Here is a 17,792-nt window from a genome sequence, read left to right as displayed (position 1 = left end):
TAGGCGTGATTGAGTAACAGACAGACAGACAGAGTTACTGTAGTGTATGTGAGTGAAAGAGAGGGAAGTATTATGTCGTCTCTTGCGCACGTGCAACGGTGACACCGCTCACACAGCTCAGTTGGCTGCAGGCGGTCGGAGTGAGAGGTCGTGTGCGTCTAAGAGCCGATAATAGGGAAGGACTTACACTACATTTTGGCGACGAGGTAAATTGGGAATAAATGTAAGTAATTTTTTTGATAATAAAAAAATTACAAAACAAAAAAAAAAAGGGAGGAAATAGGTGTGCTGTGATAACTATTGAACTAATTATATCCACAGTCGAGTTACATCGAAGGGAATATTAAAGTTAATAATAATATACATACACACATACTTATTTCATTATATTTTGTGCCGCTTACATAAAAAAAATACCCGCACAAAGTAGATAAATAACATGTGCGTGCCTTTTCGAGAGGCCACCGCGCCGTAGAAAACGAAGGTTTCGTTTACATAAAGATTTAGCAAAACCTCTTAAATAATTGTAGCCAGAAGGATAAAGTAGGTGTTGTAAATTGTTTCTTGTATACATAACTACACTGATACCAATGCATACGCGAGCTGTCTTTATTGCTCGAGCGTATGGTGCCTGTATGATAAATACACTGTACAGTGTACGGGTATACAGCTAGCGTCGTCCAGTATGTACTCACGTAGTCATGCATAGGACTGTAACTGCGTTAAGCGAGACTAAATGTGATATTTTGTTTAGTCGAGGCTGTAGATTATTATTTTGGGACATTTGTTTACATATAAATTTATTAATACTGATAATATGTAAAAACCTGCTTAGAGGATTGGTTAAACATGATTAAATGAGCTAAGAAGGTTCGATTCCCGATCAGCTTAGAATAGATTTGTCTGGTTACAAAAATATAATTATACCAAATACCCACTTATATCTTATTTAATTACTCGATGTGAAGTTGCATGAGTATTATTTAAGATTAGGTATTCATTATTGCATAAAGAAGTAATTAATGGTTATCATGCAAGAAACGTAAGTTTCCTGGACAGGCTAATATAGTAACATTATGGAAGTTCTGATGTATGTGTTTCGATGGTGATGTGGACCACGACAAGGGATTTCTAAAGTTGTTGTTGTTAAGCTATAATGTTACAAGATGAAGCCTGACAAAAAAAGGGTAACGCCCGTGTACGTACTTTGAAATGTGCTACCAGATGATGCCTGGTAGTACAGGAAAAAACGGGTGATGCCTGTGTGTACCTTGTACTATGTTACCAGATAATGCCTGGTGGTCAAGAAAAATCGGGTGACGCCCGTGTGTATTTTGTAATGTTATACCAGATGATGCCTGGTAGTACAAAAACAAAAAATCGGGTGACGCCCGTGTGTATTTTGTAATGTTATACCAGAGGATGATGCCTGGTAGTGCAAAAACAAAAAAAATCGGGTGACGCCCGTGTGTACTTTGTAATTTCATACCAGATGATGCCTGGTAGTCGTAATATAATTACAATACAGGTGATGCCTGTAGTGATGTGATACGGGTGATGCTCGTATAAAATGTTTATATTTTGGGTGATGCCCATATTGCGAATTCATGCGCTTAAATACGCGATTTTAAAAAAGATGTGATAGTTAGTCATCATTTCATAGTGTTTCTTCTAAGATGGATTGTATCTTCGAAAATACTTACGGTTAGTATTGTTATCCAAATTAAAAATGGAATATGAAATTTGTTTAACAAAGAAAGAATAGTCATGATGGTAAAAAAAATAGTGATAGTTCGTCACCATTTCACAGTGAAGTATTGTTCGTAAGATAGATTGTATCTTCGAAAATACTTACGGTTAGTTAGGATATCAATCCAAATAAAAAATGGAATAATACAATTTTTAAGAGCATACAGTGAATGCTAAAATATTTACAGTAGCTTTTATTATTCGTATCTAATAGTGACTTAATATTTTCACAATTTCATAGCAGATTTTGTTAAACAACGAAAGAATAATCATAATGATAACAATACCTAAAATATCTGCGACTGTATTGTACATTTAACCGACAACTATAAAGTTAGACAGGTTAAGTGATAATATAATAATCATAAACAGGGTAAGGTAATAAAACAATGAATATTCGAAAACAAAAATAAATGGAATGAGAGACATACAGAGTAGTCTCAATATTCATTATTTCAAACTAGCCACCTGGCAGACGTTATGCTCTTTCGCCCTTTACCGATACGCCGCGCGCCGAGGTTTGAGTTTTACACTTAGCAACATATTTGGCTATTCATTTTTATTGTATATACTATGTGGCGTTGTAGGTGAGGTGGAAACAAAAAAAATAATAATAATAAGAACTACTCACCATACAGTCGACAATCAATTTAGTTAATTAATAAAAAAAAAAATACAACTATCAGTAACAATAAGGGTCGTGGTGTGCCTAGGTCCAAACCTTCCGGTAGGGCTCTTACCGATATAGGTAAGATGGAATGCACGTCTCGTTGCGAGGGCCAGGTGGTAGGGTGTCTTTAGGGTTGGTCGCTGAATTCCTTCAACAGGAATTAAGGAGCCGAAGCAAGCAAGACGTAGAAGGATTTCCTCAGCGGCAATCGTAGCAATGTCGTACTACTACTGAAGATGGGTCCTAAGCGGTATGTAGCAGCGTATGAGGTTCCTTATCGGAACGTGGCAAGGACGCGACAATTCCCTACGCGGGAACGTTGCAGGTATGTAGAAGCTTTCTAAACGGAACGTAGCAGTAGTATAACACTACTCCCTCAGCGGAAATGTAGCACCCCGGTTTGGGGTTAGGTATAACACACAATCATTACAATATGTTGGAACGTTGAAAACGACTTTTACGTAATTTATACAATAATATACCGTGAAAGACAATAGTTGGACAATAGACATTTGCATAAAATATGAATCGTTAATTATTGTAGATAAAAATTACTTTAATAGATAGTGTATAGTGACAAACAACCTGTCATCAAATATACACTTCAAATATTTAGATAAATAATAAAGGTCTGGAAATTCAAGACGAACATTTAATGTAAAATAAAAAATGGCATATATACCACATCATACCGCAAATATTGGTATATGCAAGGTATATGTAAGTACCGTGCATGGTAAAATCATACACCATGTGCATCTAGTTATTACTATATTAATAACGTCTGTTTTTAATTTAAAACACCAATTTTATTATAGATGAGAAAATCAGCAACACAAACACCAACGTGAATAGTATTATAAAAGTCAATACACTAATAATCTTATTTACTTACAAGTTTAAAAAGTTATTAAGTATTTAATAAGATTTACAACGTAGTAATTCATAATATAAAATCCAAGTTTTAATGGTGGTTTGTAAGACTGGTCTGATTTCATATTCATAAAGTACTTACGTATGTCCTACACTCAATTAAGAAAAACGTTAAAGATTTCTTGTCAAAGCAAAAAAAAAAAAATGTATTATCGCGAAAAGTTCACCATTCGTGCCTTAGAATATAAATTCCAAGTATTAATCTCTACAATAGTGAGTGGTAGTGGTATTGATTTCGAAATACAAAATTGAATATTGTTTTGTACATTCAAGTTAATTAATTTATGCAAATACTTATATAGTTATAGGTAACAAAGTTTTTATTGATTGTACAGTTAAATTTGTATTATTGATTGTTACAGTTAACATTGTACAGTTAAAAAAAAATTTATGTATCTAACTACTTATTTTCAGACCATTAATGTGTGATTAATGTCTAGCCAATAATTATTGTCATTAAGTTATCTTCTTCTTTTTCAAGTAATACAAATGTTATCATAAGCACAGACTAATAATAATATACTACGTATACATCATAAGTAACAAATAAAATAAAAAATAAAAATGTCTTCAACAAAATGATACATTGTGATTCGTTTTAGGTACGTTACATTAAAATTAAATTTTAAATATGTGTTATTAATGTAATAACCATACAATGAACAACACCGCGTGTGTGTTGAGGTTACAAATATAAAATAAAATAAAAGTAATAATTAATCACGCTTTACTAAGATATAATATATTCATTATTGTATTGTCAATAAATTGTTGTAATATTGTCACTGAAGTTAAATCTGTACGGTTTGGATAGGTCATTAGCGAGTCGAAAAGAATCGGTTGCATACAGTCATACGAACATACAGGTGAAGCTAAAAGCGGTTCAATAGTCAATGTCACAATAAACTACTATGATATTGTACTGTTGCAGAGCAAGCTCCACAATGCCTATAATTCTGTCAGAGTGGTTTATACCCGAAAGTTTGTATTTAAATAATTGATAATTATGAACCTCATTGTAATACATGTGACATTTTAATATTGCGTGACCTATCGGAATTTATAAAATTAGGAATTCAAATGCGAACCATAAATGCATGTTTCTGTATGAATTAAATATTTTTAATGCGCTATAAAAAAAAAAAAAAGGCTGCCACTTTCTAGCCTCTAAACTATCACCAAAAATATATCATAAATCACTTTATTGCGATATGAAAGAGAGACGGACAAGCAAATAAATAAACAAATCTTCCCTGTGCCTAAGGATCATATTATGATAACTTGTTGTTGCTTAAATAAGAATAAATAATGAACCAATTAATATGTTTGGTTAAAATTTTGCCGTATAAAATTTATTATATTATTTAGGGTACAGATATACATATTATAATACATTCCGATTTTATTAGGCATATTGAAATTTAATTAAAATTGGAACATATATTGTTTTAGTAACGAAGTACATATATACAGAATATAGATATTAGATAATAACCGAGCATTTAAGTATGTACCTAGTCTATTGGCATTTTACTTGGTAATAATTGTACCGAAGTTTTACTTAGATTGTTACTAATCCAATTATAAGGTCTTTTGCAGCTATTGTTTAATAATAATTTTAATATGTGGGAAAACAGTGGTTACTTAAATGGTGCAGATGCCGGTGCAGGTAAAGTGAATTAAATTTTGCGCCAGAAGAAGCAGCATTCACCTCTTCTAAATGACCTGGAGTGCGTCATGATAAATAGTGAGGAAAAAGACAGATGATAACCTATGTTAGTTCCACATCAACAAAGTAGTGCAATAGTCATGTAAGGAAAAAATAAAACAGGTTAAGTTACAGTACCTACAGGTACAGTACAGGATTTAGTCAAAAGTATAGTTAAGTTACAGAAGGAACATTGCTCAAACATTATACCTTACATATACAGTAAGTTACTGAAAACGATTTCGTTCCATTGGTTATTAAATAAATAATGACTTAATAAACTTAAATATAAGTTTACAACTTATTCATGATAGATTGTCGTATACTTAAATAAATTGCCATTATTGTTATTATAAATACCTATGTAAGATGTTACATTTCTATGATTTTGAAGGAGCAACTATGCCTATATATTCTTGTCGGCTCTTCTCTGTCGAGACGGCTTTCCGAACCAATGGTAAATTCATATTTTTTTCCTTATACTGACGATTTTAAACCCTTTCCGGACGAAGTCTGGTTGATGAATGAAGGTTTGAGTTTGAAAAATTATTGATATCGATTTTAATACATATATTGTAAAAATGATTATAATTTGAATATACATATACGTATTGAAAAAAAAAATGAAAAGGAGAGATGTTGCATATAGATAGAATTATATTACTAGGCCAGGTGACACATTCTACTCTATCGCTGGTATGGGCGGACGTGTCCCTGAGTTGTGTGTACTAACTGATACTGGTGTTTAGGTATGGACTAGCATACCCGAATGGAACATAATATTTTATTTTATTTAATAAAATTAATTGAAAAGAATTAAAAATTTCTAAAATAAAGGAGGGATGTAGTGTATGTGAGTGAAAGAGAGGGAAGTATTATGTCGTCTCTTGCGCACGTGCAACGGTGACACCGCTCACACAGCTCAGTTGGCTGCAGGCGGTCGGAGTGAGAGGTCGTGTGCGTCTAAGAGCCGATAATAGGGAAGGACTTACACTACAGTTACTTTCGCATTTATAATATTAAGTATGGATATGTATGTGTAATGTGTATGTATGTATATCCCTATATTTAAAACCCATACTAAAACTCAAATTAACATCCGATTCAATGGAAATTAAAAATCTAGTGTTCAACCATCAACCAGTCACGTTGACCTCCCCCACCATTTCTTCCAACAAAAATCCATACAAAAAGTGCTCTAGTACCAGAAATGAGGGGTCAATTAGTGTGGTCAGGTAATGAATTTAATTTACGGGCTAAAGGTCACGTCTTGTCAATGTACGCTGATAAACGTGAGGGGCTACGGTTGTAACTTCATAACATTTAATATTTTTAAGACTTATAATTTGGTGGAGTATTTTGGGAACTCTTTTGTGTGTCTACTTATTTATCTAGTAACTAGTTTCGTTTAGAAAGGAAATGATGGGTTTGTTTTCGATGGAGTCATACTTTTACAAAAGCTTGTACATCCCGTACGGCTTTAAGTTATCAGAACATAATTCGTAAGCGACATTTGAAAGATTCACCACCTAAGTATGGACTACGGACATTGAAATATAATTAATTAAGGATCTAAAATTGTATCCACTATAACGTATAACAAATGTTTACCTTTTGTTTTAATGTTTTCATTTCCTTTAATATGTGTGCAAGCCCTAAACAACATTTTATAAAAAATATTTTTTTAGCATTATATATTTTTAGCCATATTACTTAATACATTTTTGTTGCACATATCACTCATCATACATATTATACGTATTTACTGTCTTTCCTCTTTCCAACTTCGATAAAATAATACCAAATATTAAGATAACACAATCGAGTTACAGCCCTGTTCCACTACCTCTAATATTAGTACGTAATCATTAAGTGTGAGTCTCTTGAGATGAAAACAGTGCGAATAACAGTTTATAAATCGTGAGTATTTATAATTCTCTTTTAAATAATCTATTTATATACATAAACTTATTGTGTCAGTGTTTTTGTAAGAAAACTCCTCAAAAAGTTTTAGAAATTTTGCGTATATTCGATAGGTCGTTAAGTTTTTTTATATACTTAAATGATAAGTATGGTCAGAATAACATTCGCCGGTTTAGTTAGTGTACGCGCCGCCGCTAGTATGTAGCTTTAGAAATTAGTAACCATATTACTTGTTCAGTGATCTGTGTTAGTAACGAAATAAACGTTATCAAGATTAGACGTGCGTTTTACTTAATCAAGTTTACCAAGCAAAAGTGAACCTTATTGCCTCAACATATGGTCCATCGCCGGATAGAATCAATGAGCGTTAATGCTAATTACATCGACGAACCGGTTTCTACGGAAGGATTCTATTGAGTGACAAGTTACAGATTATTGTTATTTACTTTACACGTTTATTCGTTACTCGTACAATATTGATAAAAGACTAAACATGAGTGGTGTCGAGCAGTTACTGGCCTTATTGGAGGATACGGCTTTATTGTTACAAAAGGCGCAAACTAATTTAAAAAAGTGTCCAAAACAACGACTGACGAAGGGGTACGTGGAAGCCCGCTTACAAAGTATTGAGGAGTATTGGAACACTTTTAAAGAGGCTCACAATAGTTTGGTGAGAACAGTGCCTAAAGAAAAGAAATCTGAAATATCGTATTTTGTGAACGAAGATTTTTTTGTATTTGAAGATCTTTATTTATGCATCAAGGCCGATCTAAAAGATCTTTTAATAAACGCTAATAAGAGTCCTGCCTATGGAACAAGTTTGGAAGTAGCAAATAACGCGAACGAGCAGTTAAAGCTGCCTAAAATCTTGCTACCGACGTTTTCGGGCTCATATGAAGATTGGCCCTCGTATAGAGACATGTTTCAGTCATTGGTGCATAATAACTCCGCGCTTGGGGATGTACAAAAATTATATTACTTAAAGAGTAGCTTAACTGGTGAAGCTGAAAATATATTAAAACATGTTCAGATAACACAGGCGAATTATGAGCAATCCTGGAATTTATTAAATAAACGATTTGGAAATAAAAAAATGATGGTTAATTCAATATTAAAAAGATTATTTAATCAAAAGAAAATGAGCTCACAAAATTATAAATTAATAAAGAACTTACTGGACACTACCACAGAGTGCCTTAATAGTTTAAAAAACATAAACATAATCACAGACTCTTGGGATCCTTTAATTATATTTCTGGTTGTACAGAAATTGGACCCAGAGTCACATAAGGATTGGGAAGAGTATGTCCAGAATGATACCGACAAATTACCAAGTTGGGAACAATTACAACAGTTTTTACAATTAAAATTTCGTACTTTGGAGTTATTATCGCCATCGACATCTAAAGAAAGGTCATTCCATATAGCGACGCCCGCAGTGCAATTTAAACCCTGTCCAAAATGTCAACTAGAACATGCTTTATGCCACTGTAAAGAATTTATATCACTTACACCACAACAAAAGAATGAGTTTGTTCGTTCCAATAATATTTGCTTTAATTGTTTATGCAGTGGGCATATGGTGAGCAAATGTCGTTTGCGGGTTTCTTGTAAGGTATGTCAACGGCGTCATCATTCTTTGTTGCATCAGTCAATGGCCATGGTCAAACCCAGCAACATAGAATCGCACTTTAATCAGGTGGAGGATGAGATAGACGAAGAACAGCAGGAGCAACACTTGGAGGAACAGGTTAACACTATCTCTTCTTTCGTAGCAACCAAACAAGGTTCTGCTCTGCTAGCTACCGCTCTTGTCCCTGTTACAGATGGCGCCGGCAGAATAACTGTACTCCGCACGCTAATAGACCAAGGCTCACAAGCGAACTTTATAAGCGAACGAGCTGCTCAACTGCTTAAAGTTAAACGTAAACCATTGGCTATAGATGTAAGTATTACGGGAATAGGATCTACACAAACTAAGGTAAAACACACTGTGGGATTAGAGCTTTTATCAAGATATGACGACAAGTTCAAACTGTTCATTGATGCATATGTCATTTCTACTACTCGTTTAACAAATGTATTACCATCCAAACATTTGATAGACAATGAAAATTCATGGTCACATCTTCAAGGTCTTGTATTAGCCGACCCTACATACAATATACCTGGACGGATTGATATGCTGCTGGGCGTAACCACATATGCACAAATAATCAAGGAACCTTTGATCAAGGGTCCTCCTGGTTCACCATGCGCACAAGAAACAAGCTTGGGATGGATATTATTCGGTTCCGTGTTAGACAATACGGAAATGAAATCTAATAATGAAATGATAGTTATGCACCATCGTATAGATGTGGATGAAATGTTGCAAAGGTTGTGGGAGCTGGATCCTGAAACAAACAAAAAATTAAGCATAGAAGAAGAAAAATGTGAACGAACATATAAAGATACATATACAAGGACAGCGGAAGGAAGATATGTTGTAAAATTACCTGTAAAACACGAACCCCCACGAGCAACACAAGGTGATACCCGTGATATTTCAATTTTCAGATTTAAGCAATTAGAATCTAAATTTGTCAAATCCCCGGATTTAAAGAGAGAGTATATAAATGTGATTAATGAATATTTAAAGTTAAACCACATGGAAGAAGTTCCAGAAAGCGAAATTAATAACCCATCTATTTACTTACCGCATCATGCAGTTATTAGAGAAGCAAGTGATACCACAAAGGTTAGAGTAGTTTTCAACGCGTCTGCAACAGGCAAAAATAATATATCGCTCAATGATGACTTACTTGTTGGTCCACTGCTACAAGAAGATATGAGATCCTTGATTATGAGATGGCGACTTCGGAAAATTGCCTTTGTCGCAGACATAGAAAAAATGTATAGGCAAATATTAATAAAAACAGAGGACGCTGACTATCAAAGAATTGTATGGAGGAATAGCATTGATGAACCTATTAAGGATTATCGTTTATTGACAGTTACTTTCGGCACAGCATCGGCACCTTATCTTGCTGTAAAAACTCTTCACCAAATTGCTAACGATGAAGGAGAAGGCTATCCTGCGGCTGTTAATGTAATAAAAAATGATTTTTTTATGGACGATTTACTATCCGGTCAGGATTCGGTAGAAGATGCTACAAAAATAGCGAAACAAATTTCAAATATACTTAGTAGAGGAGGAATGAAATTACAGAAATGGTCATCAAATAATAAGGATTTTTTGAAAAACTTTTCTTCCGATGAACTAAGCTCTCGCCTGAGTATAGATTTTAAGTTTGAAGGAACAGTAAAGACGTTAGGGCTATCATGGAATGTGGTCGATGATACTTTACATTATTATGCTGACTTACCTGCGTCACCAGCAAACATAACCAAAAGAACCATACTCTCGGAGATTCAACGCTTGTTTGATCCTCTCGGTTGGTTAACTCCTGTACTCCTGCCTGCCAAAATAATAATTCAAAAATTGTGGTTGATGAGAATTTCTTGGGATGAAGAAGTAGTACCTGAAATAAAAGAAGATTGGTTAAAGATTAAAGAAAGTTTAAGAAATATAAAAGATATAAAAATAAATAGATGGTTATACAGTCATACTAAAAATATGTCTGATGTTACAGTGCATGGATTTTGCGATGCTTCTTCAAAAGCATATGGCGCAGTAGCTTACCTGAGAGTCAAAGTAGAAAATAATTCATATGTTACAGGCATTATAGCTGCGAAGAGTCGCGTTGCACCGGTTAAACCTGTATCCCTGCCTCGTTTAGAACTATGTGGCGCTGTTTTACTTGCCAAATTATTAAAACAAATAAGTGACGCTACACACATACCAACCGATCGGATATATGGTTGGACAGATTCAACCGTAGTTTTGTCCTGGCTTCAAGGAGATCTTTCTCGATGGCAAACCTTTGTACGGAATCGGGTTGCAACTATATTAGAAACTATAGGAAATAAATGGTACCACGTACCTTCTGTAGAAAATCCTGCCGATGTTGCTTCACGTGGAATGTTATTACCTGAACTTAAAAATTGTAAATTATGGTGGGAAGGTCCAAAATGGCTACGAGATGAGCAGCTTTCTTTGAAAAATTTCGTTTATAACACCAACCTAGAAAAAAGGAAAAATATTATAGCAAATACAAAAATAGTAGATGAGGCACATTGGTCAAATAAATTTAAAAATTTTAATAACTTATATGAATTACTGAGAGCAATAGTCTATTGCACACGGTTTCTGAATGTAAGGAAAATTAAAGAAGTTAAGGCTATAACTACAAATGAGCTACATGACAGTTTAAACAAATGTGTAAGATTAGACCAAAGGGAATCTTTTTCAGTAGAAATAGAAGATTTAAAACAAAGGAAAGAAATAAAACGCAACAGTTGTATTAAAAATCTTAATCCTTACCTGGACGCTGAAAATATTCTCAGGGTGGGCGGCAGACTCAGGCATGCCCATCTTGTAGAAATCGAGAAACATCCCATGATTTTAAGCAATAAGAGCTGTTTAACTACTTTAATAATAGCTGATGCACACAAAAAGACGCTACACGGTGGTACACAATTGACTATAAATTATATAAGAAGCCGTTTTTGGATTATTAAAATTAAATCACTTGTTTCATCATATATCAATAAATGCTTTATATGTGCGAGACTTAAAGCAAAACCCAGATTACAAATTATGGGAGACTTACCTGAGATGAGGGTGACTCCGTCACGGCCATTTTTACACTCCGGCGTAGATTTTGCTGGTCCACTGCAAATTTTAACTTCAAGGGGTAGAGGGTCCAAAACCAATAAGGCATACATTTGCATATTTGTATGTATGTCTACCAAGGCAGTTCATTTGGAATTAGTTGGGGATTTAAGCACTGATTCTTTCTTAGGCGCGTTAAAACGTTTTGTAGCTCGAAGGGGAAGATGTAGCCACATTTGGAGCGATCAAGGCACTAATTTTGTAGGTGCCAACAAGGAATTGTTGGAGCTGTTCCAACAGGCTAATTTACAAATACCAGGCCATCTACCAGCTACTTTAGCAGAAGATGGCATACAATGGCACTTCAATCCACCTTACAGTCCAAATTTTGGAGGCTTATGGGAAGCGGGGGTGAAATCCATCAAATATCACTTGCGAAGAATTTTAGATAAGCATCTAACTTTCGAAGAGATGACAACATTGCTGTGCCAGATAGAAGCATGCTTAAATTCCAGACCGTTGTGTCCAATCGACAATAACAGATACTGATTGTTGATTTATATAACTTAATTTAAAAATCATTTTGTTTATGTTTATTTGAAGAATGCATGTTTAAGTTTAGTTTCGATGCTATGTAATGCAAAACGTTAAGCAAAAATGTTAGCCAATTAAGATAAAACCTAGTTACCTATAGGTTTTGGTGGGCGGTATGTACGCGCCGCCGCTAGTATGTAGCTTTAGAAATTAGTAACCATATTACTTGTTCAGTGATCTGTGTTAGTAACGAAATAAACGTTATCAAGATTAGACGTGCGTTTTACTTAATCAAGTTTACCAAGCAAAAGTGAACCTTATTGCCTCAACAGTTAGTCTTTATATAGAATTATTTTCGTGTTTGTCACCAAAATTGTGTACATTAGACGATTTTTATATATTTTTGTGTTTTCAAACGATTTTTAATAATAAAAGTTTATGAATACAGTTGGATTGAGAATAGTGAACTATTTTTATACCCTTAAGTGATAAGGGTAGGCAGAACAATGTTTGCAGGGTCAATAAGTAATCTAAAATAATAAGGAAAACTAACTTAGTGACTCACTGACACAAAATGGAACAGCTACTAGCATAAGACAGTTGAAATTTTTGCTGCTTTCTTTTTGTAGCGTATAAGTGAAGACACATAATAAGATAGCTACTAGCATAAGACAGTTGCAATTATGTACCATTTATTTTTATAGTGTAAGTGAGCATCTAGAAAGCATTTTAGAAATTCGCACTTTTTGGGGCGCTAAAAAATGTATGTTTGTATGAAAAGTCTGACAGTTTTTAACCGACTTAAAAAAAAGGAGGAGGTTATCAATTCGGCCGGTATGTTTTTTTTTATGTATGTACACCGATTACTCCGAGGTTTCTGAACCGATTTACGTGATTCTTTTTTTGTTCGATGCGGGATGGTGTCGAATTGGTCCCATAAAAATTTTATTCGGATAGGCTCAGTAGTTTTTATTTTATGAGCATTTTTGTCTGTAGGTATTTGTGAATTTTGCAAGTGCAAGTTTGAAGTCGGTTGTTTTTAACGCAGTTATCACTTGTTAAATAGTAACATAGTAGTAGGATATTTCATACTCAGTAAATATAAAACAAAGTCGCAGCCACAGTCTGAATGCTTTCTTTTAAACTACGCAATTGATTATGTTGCTCTAGGAAAAATATCTTGCTTTCCCTAAGAAGTTTGTTACACGTTCCAGCATAAATTACTGGATAGATTTTGATAAAATTGCGTGTGCGGATAGTTAATAGCTTTATTTATTCAATAAGCCTTCTTTTAATCACATACACGATGCACATTTGTATCGTCCTAACGTAGAATTTACCAACAGTTCGGAAATCAGTTTCTACAGAGAAAAGCCGACAATAAATACTGTAGTTATGTATGAATGAATGAAAATCCTTTATAATAATATCCTAAAGCATATTTAAAATAAACAATAGGCCTTGTCGCTAAGGAGCGAGCTCTATGTAATATGTATTATGTAGGATTCTATTTGCGGAAGAATTCTAACAAATACCCGCGGCCCCCTCATTAAAGCGGCTCGACGGAACACAGTGGGGTTTTAGTCGGTAAGAATCCGACATAACCCACGGCTCCTTCCCCGGGGGCAGTGGGTATCTTTGGAAGATTTCCCCACTATAAAAAAAAAGGCTTCTTTATATCCAGTTACAACGAGAAACCACGAACTGTGGCTAGTCTAATTATTATAACTAGGATAAATTGAAGGTAATAAAATAAATTGAAGATTCATTTTTCGTCTCTGTTTCATAATGGATGACTGATTAATATGTTATTGGGAATATGGATGTTCATAACCTCGGTTGATACTTATTATCGGTTGACATGTATTAAATTTTAGACCGCATTTATACGTGAGAAAGTATTTGTGTTTGTTTATTTGTTTACAAAAAATCTCTTTGTGAACTTAGGTGAACTTAATCAAAAATTAATTAACTAAGTAATTTCAATTAGTTAAGTTGTTTAAATTATATATTTTATTGTTACAGAAAAGACAGCAATGTTAACTTGTGGGCTGGTGCTGTTGGCTGGTGAGTATCATCTTAACATATTATAAAACCTTCGTATTTAATACTAGCGGTCCTCCCCGGCTTCGCCCGTGGTACATATTTCGCAATAAAAGGTAGCCTATGTTCTTTCTCAGGGTCTAAAGATTGTCTGCGCCAAATTTCATCAAAATCGGTTGAGAGGTTTATGCGTGGAAACCATACATACCTACATAATTACAAACTTTTCCTCTTTATAATATTAGTATAGAAAAAACCCCGCGTCGTGTCTGCCTGTTTGTTAAATATAAACTAATAAAAATAACTGCGTTAAAAACAACCGACTTCAAAAACGGAAAAGTAAGAAATAAAAAAGATTTGATATTATTAATTACTACATATTATTTTTATGTGCTATTTACTAAAAAGGTTTGATGTCGGTGCATGGGCTTAATACTAAGTGCTTAGTGTTTGGCACCGACTTCAAACCTATTTAATAAATAGCACATAAAAATAATATGTAGTAATTAATAATATCAAATCTTTTTTATTTCTTACTTTTCCGTTTTTGAAGTCGGTTGTTTTTAACGCAGTTATTTTTATTTAATACTTTTTAGTGTATTTTTCAACACGAATCAAACGAGCCCAAACTCGATAAAGTTGAGTCAATATATTACTGAGTTCCTATGGCCACCTTCCGATTCCATCATCAGATCAGCTCCATGTCATGATAATGTTTCATCGCTATCCAATTTACATTCGTATACAAAATTTCAGCTCAATCGGTTACCGGGAAGTGAATCAAAGTTACTTGCTACATTGAAATTAAGTCATCGAGTACAGACAAAAATGCTCATAAAATAAAAACTACTAGGCCTAGCCGAATAAAATTTTTATGGGACCAATTCGACACCATCCCGCATCGAACAAAAAAAGAATCACGTAAATCGGTTCAGAAACCTCGGAGTAATCGGTGTACATACATAAAAAAAAAAAAAAAAAAAAAAATATACCGGCCGAATTGATAACCTCCTCCTTTTTTTTGAAGTCGGTTAAAAAGATTCTTCATCGATTTTTATTGTTTTCACTAATGCATAGCACATACTTATAAATTTTTGGATAACGTATAAAATAATTTAATAACTCAGCCCCCGGAATCACAGACACAATAGAAAATCTATTGTGTCGTGGTCCGATCAGGCCGCTCGGGGCACAATGGGCACAATAAAATCACTTCATCTATCAAGTTTGACAATGTATAACGATTAGAAATTAAAAACTTTTTAACGGATTTTAAACGCGATTTATTCATTATATTATTTTAACATGTTTACGTTTTCTCTATTCTATAATAAAAAAAGAATAATCGAAATCGGTTCAGCCGTTCTCGAGTTATGCGCTTACCAACACATTTTGCGATTCATTTTTATATAGGTATATGAAGATTAATTAATTAATATTATAATTGCGAAAGTAACTCTGTCTGTCTGTTACTCAATCACGCCTAAACTACTGAACCAATTTTCATGAAATTTGGTATGGAGATATTTTGATATCCGAGAAGCCTATGTCCTATAGGCTACTTTTTATTGCGGGAAAATGACGCAATCCCGGAAATCCCATGGAGAGGGAACTAGGCGGGTTTTTCTTTGACTGCGCGGGCGAAGCCGCAGGCGGAAACCTTGTGTATAATAACTCATAAAATCACAATATTCAATACTAATAATATGATTACTAACAAATTTCAAATTCGACATTAAATGAACATAATAAAAATTAAAATGATACTATTTTAATCATTTTTATTAACTCTCTCCAGCCACATTCGTTGCCAGCTCTGGCCTGGACTCTCTCTTCCCTGAGCAGAAGCAGTACCACTATGACCTGAAGGCCAACGTGTCTGTTGGCAGTCTGGACTCCGCTAGTTATTGGTCTATGGGCGGTCGACTTCTGGTGCTCTTGTATGATAGGAATAGGATTAGATTGCAGCTGGAAGGGTTACAGGTAACTTATATAAATAAATTATATTATTTAGAGCAACTATGGAGTTTCTTGCCGGTTCTTCTTCATAGATCACTGCTTTCCGAATCGGTGGTAAGTAAATGTTAAAAATAATTATGTAATGACGATTCGAAAGTGCTACTAAATAGTAGTCTAATTGAATAAATGAATGTTTGAGTTTGAGTTTGAATGAAACATTTATTGTCAACAGCACACTAAAAAAACCATACAATACAAAATTAAAAGTAACATACTAGGTAAAATGAAAATATGGTCTTACTGTTTAATTTTCACATATTATTTCCCTGTATACCTATCACTTTATTTAAGAAAATGTTATTCGTGTATAATAATTTAAACTCCAATTTAAATATTAACATACTTATACGAAGTTGTTATCATTTCCTGTAACCTACTTAGACAACTTAATTCAAGACTATCAAATAACTACTACTTTTACTACAACATAAAAAATATGCAATGCAAATTCGACTCGATCGAATAAGATGTCAAGAAGTTGAGATTTATGAGAAAAAAAATATTTTTTCAGGCTTCACTGTGGAGCAGAAACAATGGCTACGCATCATATCACTCAGAAGATGCTGTGTTCTACCTCTCTCAACCCTGGGAAGTGGAATATCAGGTATAATTAAAAGAAAATACAGAAAACTAAACAATTAAAACAAATACAGAAAAAATCATTAAATTACTGTATTGTCAGCGATTCTTGATAAGTATACAAGTAACAAATAAGTATACGAATTGAATCTGTCCGTTTAAAGTATGTCAAAATCAGGTCTTCAGCAATCGGTTATCTTAATATATCTTAATATTATATATTATAAAGGCGAAAGTTTGTAAGTATGGATGTATGGATGTTTGTTACTCTTTCACGTAAAAACTACTGAACCGATTACAATGAAATTTAGCACACATATAGAGGGTAACTTGGATTAACACATAGGATAGTTTTTATCCCGGAAATCCCACAGGAACGGGAACAATGCGGGTTCTCCTTTGCAAACGCGGGCGAAGCCGCGGGCGGAAATCTAGTATAAAATATACAAACATAGAGCAGGAAAATCTAATATGAGGGTGTTGAAAAGAGAGGTTTTTATTATAATATCTACACTTAAAATACAATTATATCACCAAAAAGAGAACACTTTTAAAGTACCTACGTATTAGAAACAAACTACTGTGTGAAATAATATAAATAATACAAATAATTTTATTCCAGGAAAATGGTTTTATCAGCTCTATATACTTTGGCAATGATACAACATGGTCAAAGAACATAAAACGTGCGATATCAATTAACTTCCAAATGAAGAAGGATGTGGGGTCATATACCAATACTGAAGTAAGTTTTCCAAAAATCACTTTTGAAATTAATCTATTATACCAATTTTTATATATAACTAGCTGCGCTCCGCGGATTCCCGCGTGGACCCGCTTCTATGGTCTTAGCGTGATGATAAATGGGCTATTAAAACACCGAAAGTGTTTTTCAAATCGGACGAAATTACGTTTAT

General features: G+C 33.9%; 3 protein-coding genes across 3 annotated transcripts in view; all 3 read left to right on the top strand.

Annotated features, from left to right (window-relative positions):
* The first annotated feature begins 6,933 nt into the window (after window positions 1-6,933).
* Window positions 6,934-17,792, top strand: part of LOC123702168 — a 33,074-nt gene continuing 22,215 nt past the window's right edge. Inside the window, exons 1-5 of the mRNA XM_045649843.1 lie at window positions 6,934-6,980; window positions 14,260-14,301; window positions 16,076-16,260; window positions 16,808-16,900; window positions 17,498-17,620. Coding sequence (XP_045505799.1) covers window positions 14,271-14,301; window positions 16,076-16,260; window positions 16,808-16,900; window positions 17,498-17,620 — 432 coding nt within the window. The 5' untranslated portion in view covers window positions 6,934-6,980; window positions 14,260-14,270. The remainder of the gene's footprint in view (window positions 6,981-14,259; window positions 14,302-16,075; window positions 16,261-16,807; window positions 16,901-17,497; window positions 17,621-17,792) is intronic.
* LOC123702169 lies at window positions 7,171-9,081 on the top strand. The gene is made up of 2 exons (XM_045649844.1): window positions 7,171-8,733; window positions 8,810-9,081. Exons 1-2 carry the CDS (start codon window positions 7,477-7,479, stop codon window positions 8,825-8,827), a joined length of 1,275 nt encoding a protein of 424 aa, XP_045505800.1. The 5' UTR covers window positions 7,171-7,476; the 3' UTR covers window positions 8,828-9,081.
* Window positions 11,830-12,249, top strand: LOC123702240. The gene has a single exon (XM_045649934.1). It carries the CDS (start codon window positions 11,830-11,832, stop codon window positions 12,247-12,249), a length of 420 nt encoding a protein of 139 aa, XP_045505890.1.

The sequence above is a fragment of the Colias croceus genome, chromosome 23 (genome assembly GCF_905220415.1).
Source record: "Colias croceus chromosome 23, ilColCroc2.1".
NCBI lineage: Eukaryota > Metazoa > Arthropoda > Insecta > Lepidoptera > Pieridae > Colias > Colias croceus.
This window is presented reverse-complemented; position numbering and strand designations above follow the sequence as displayed.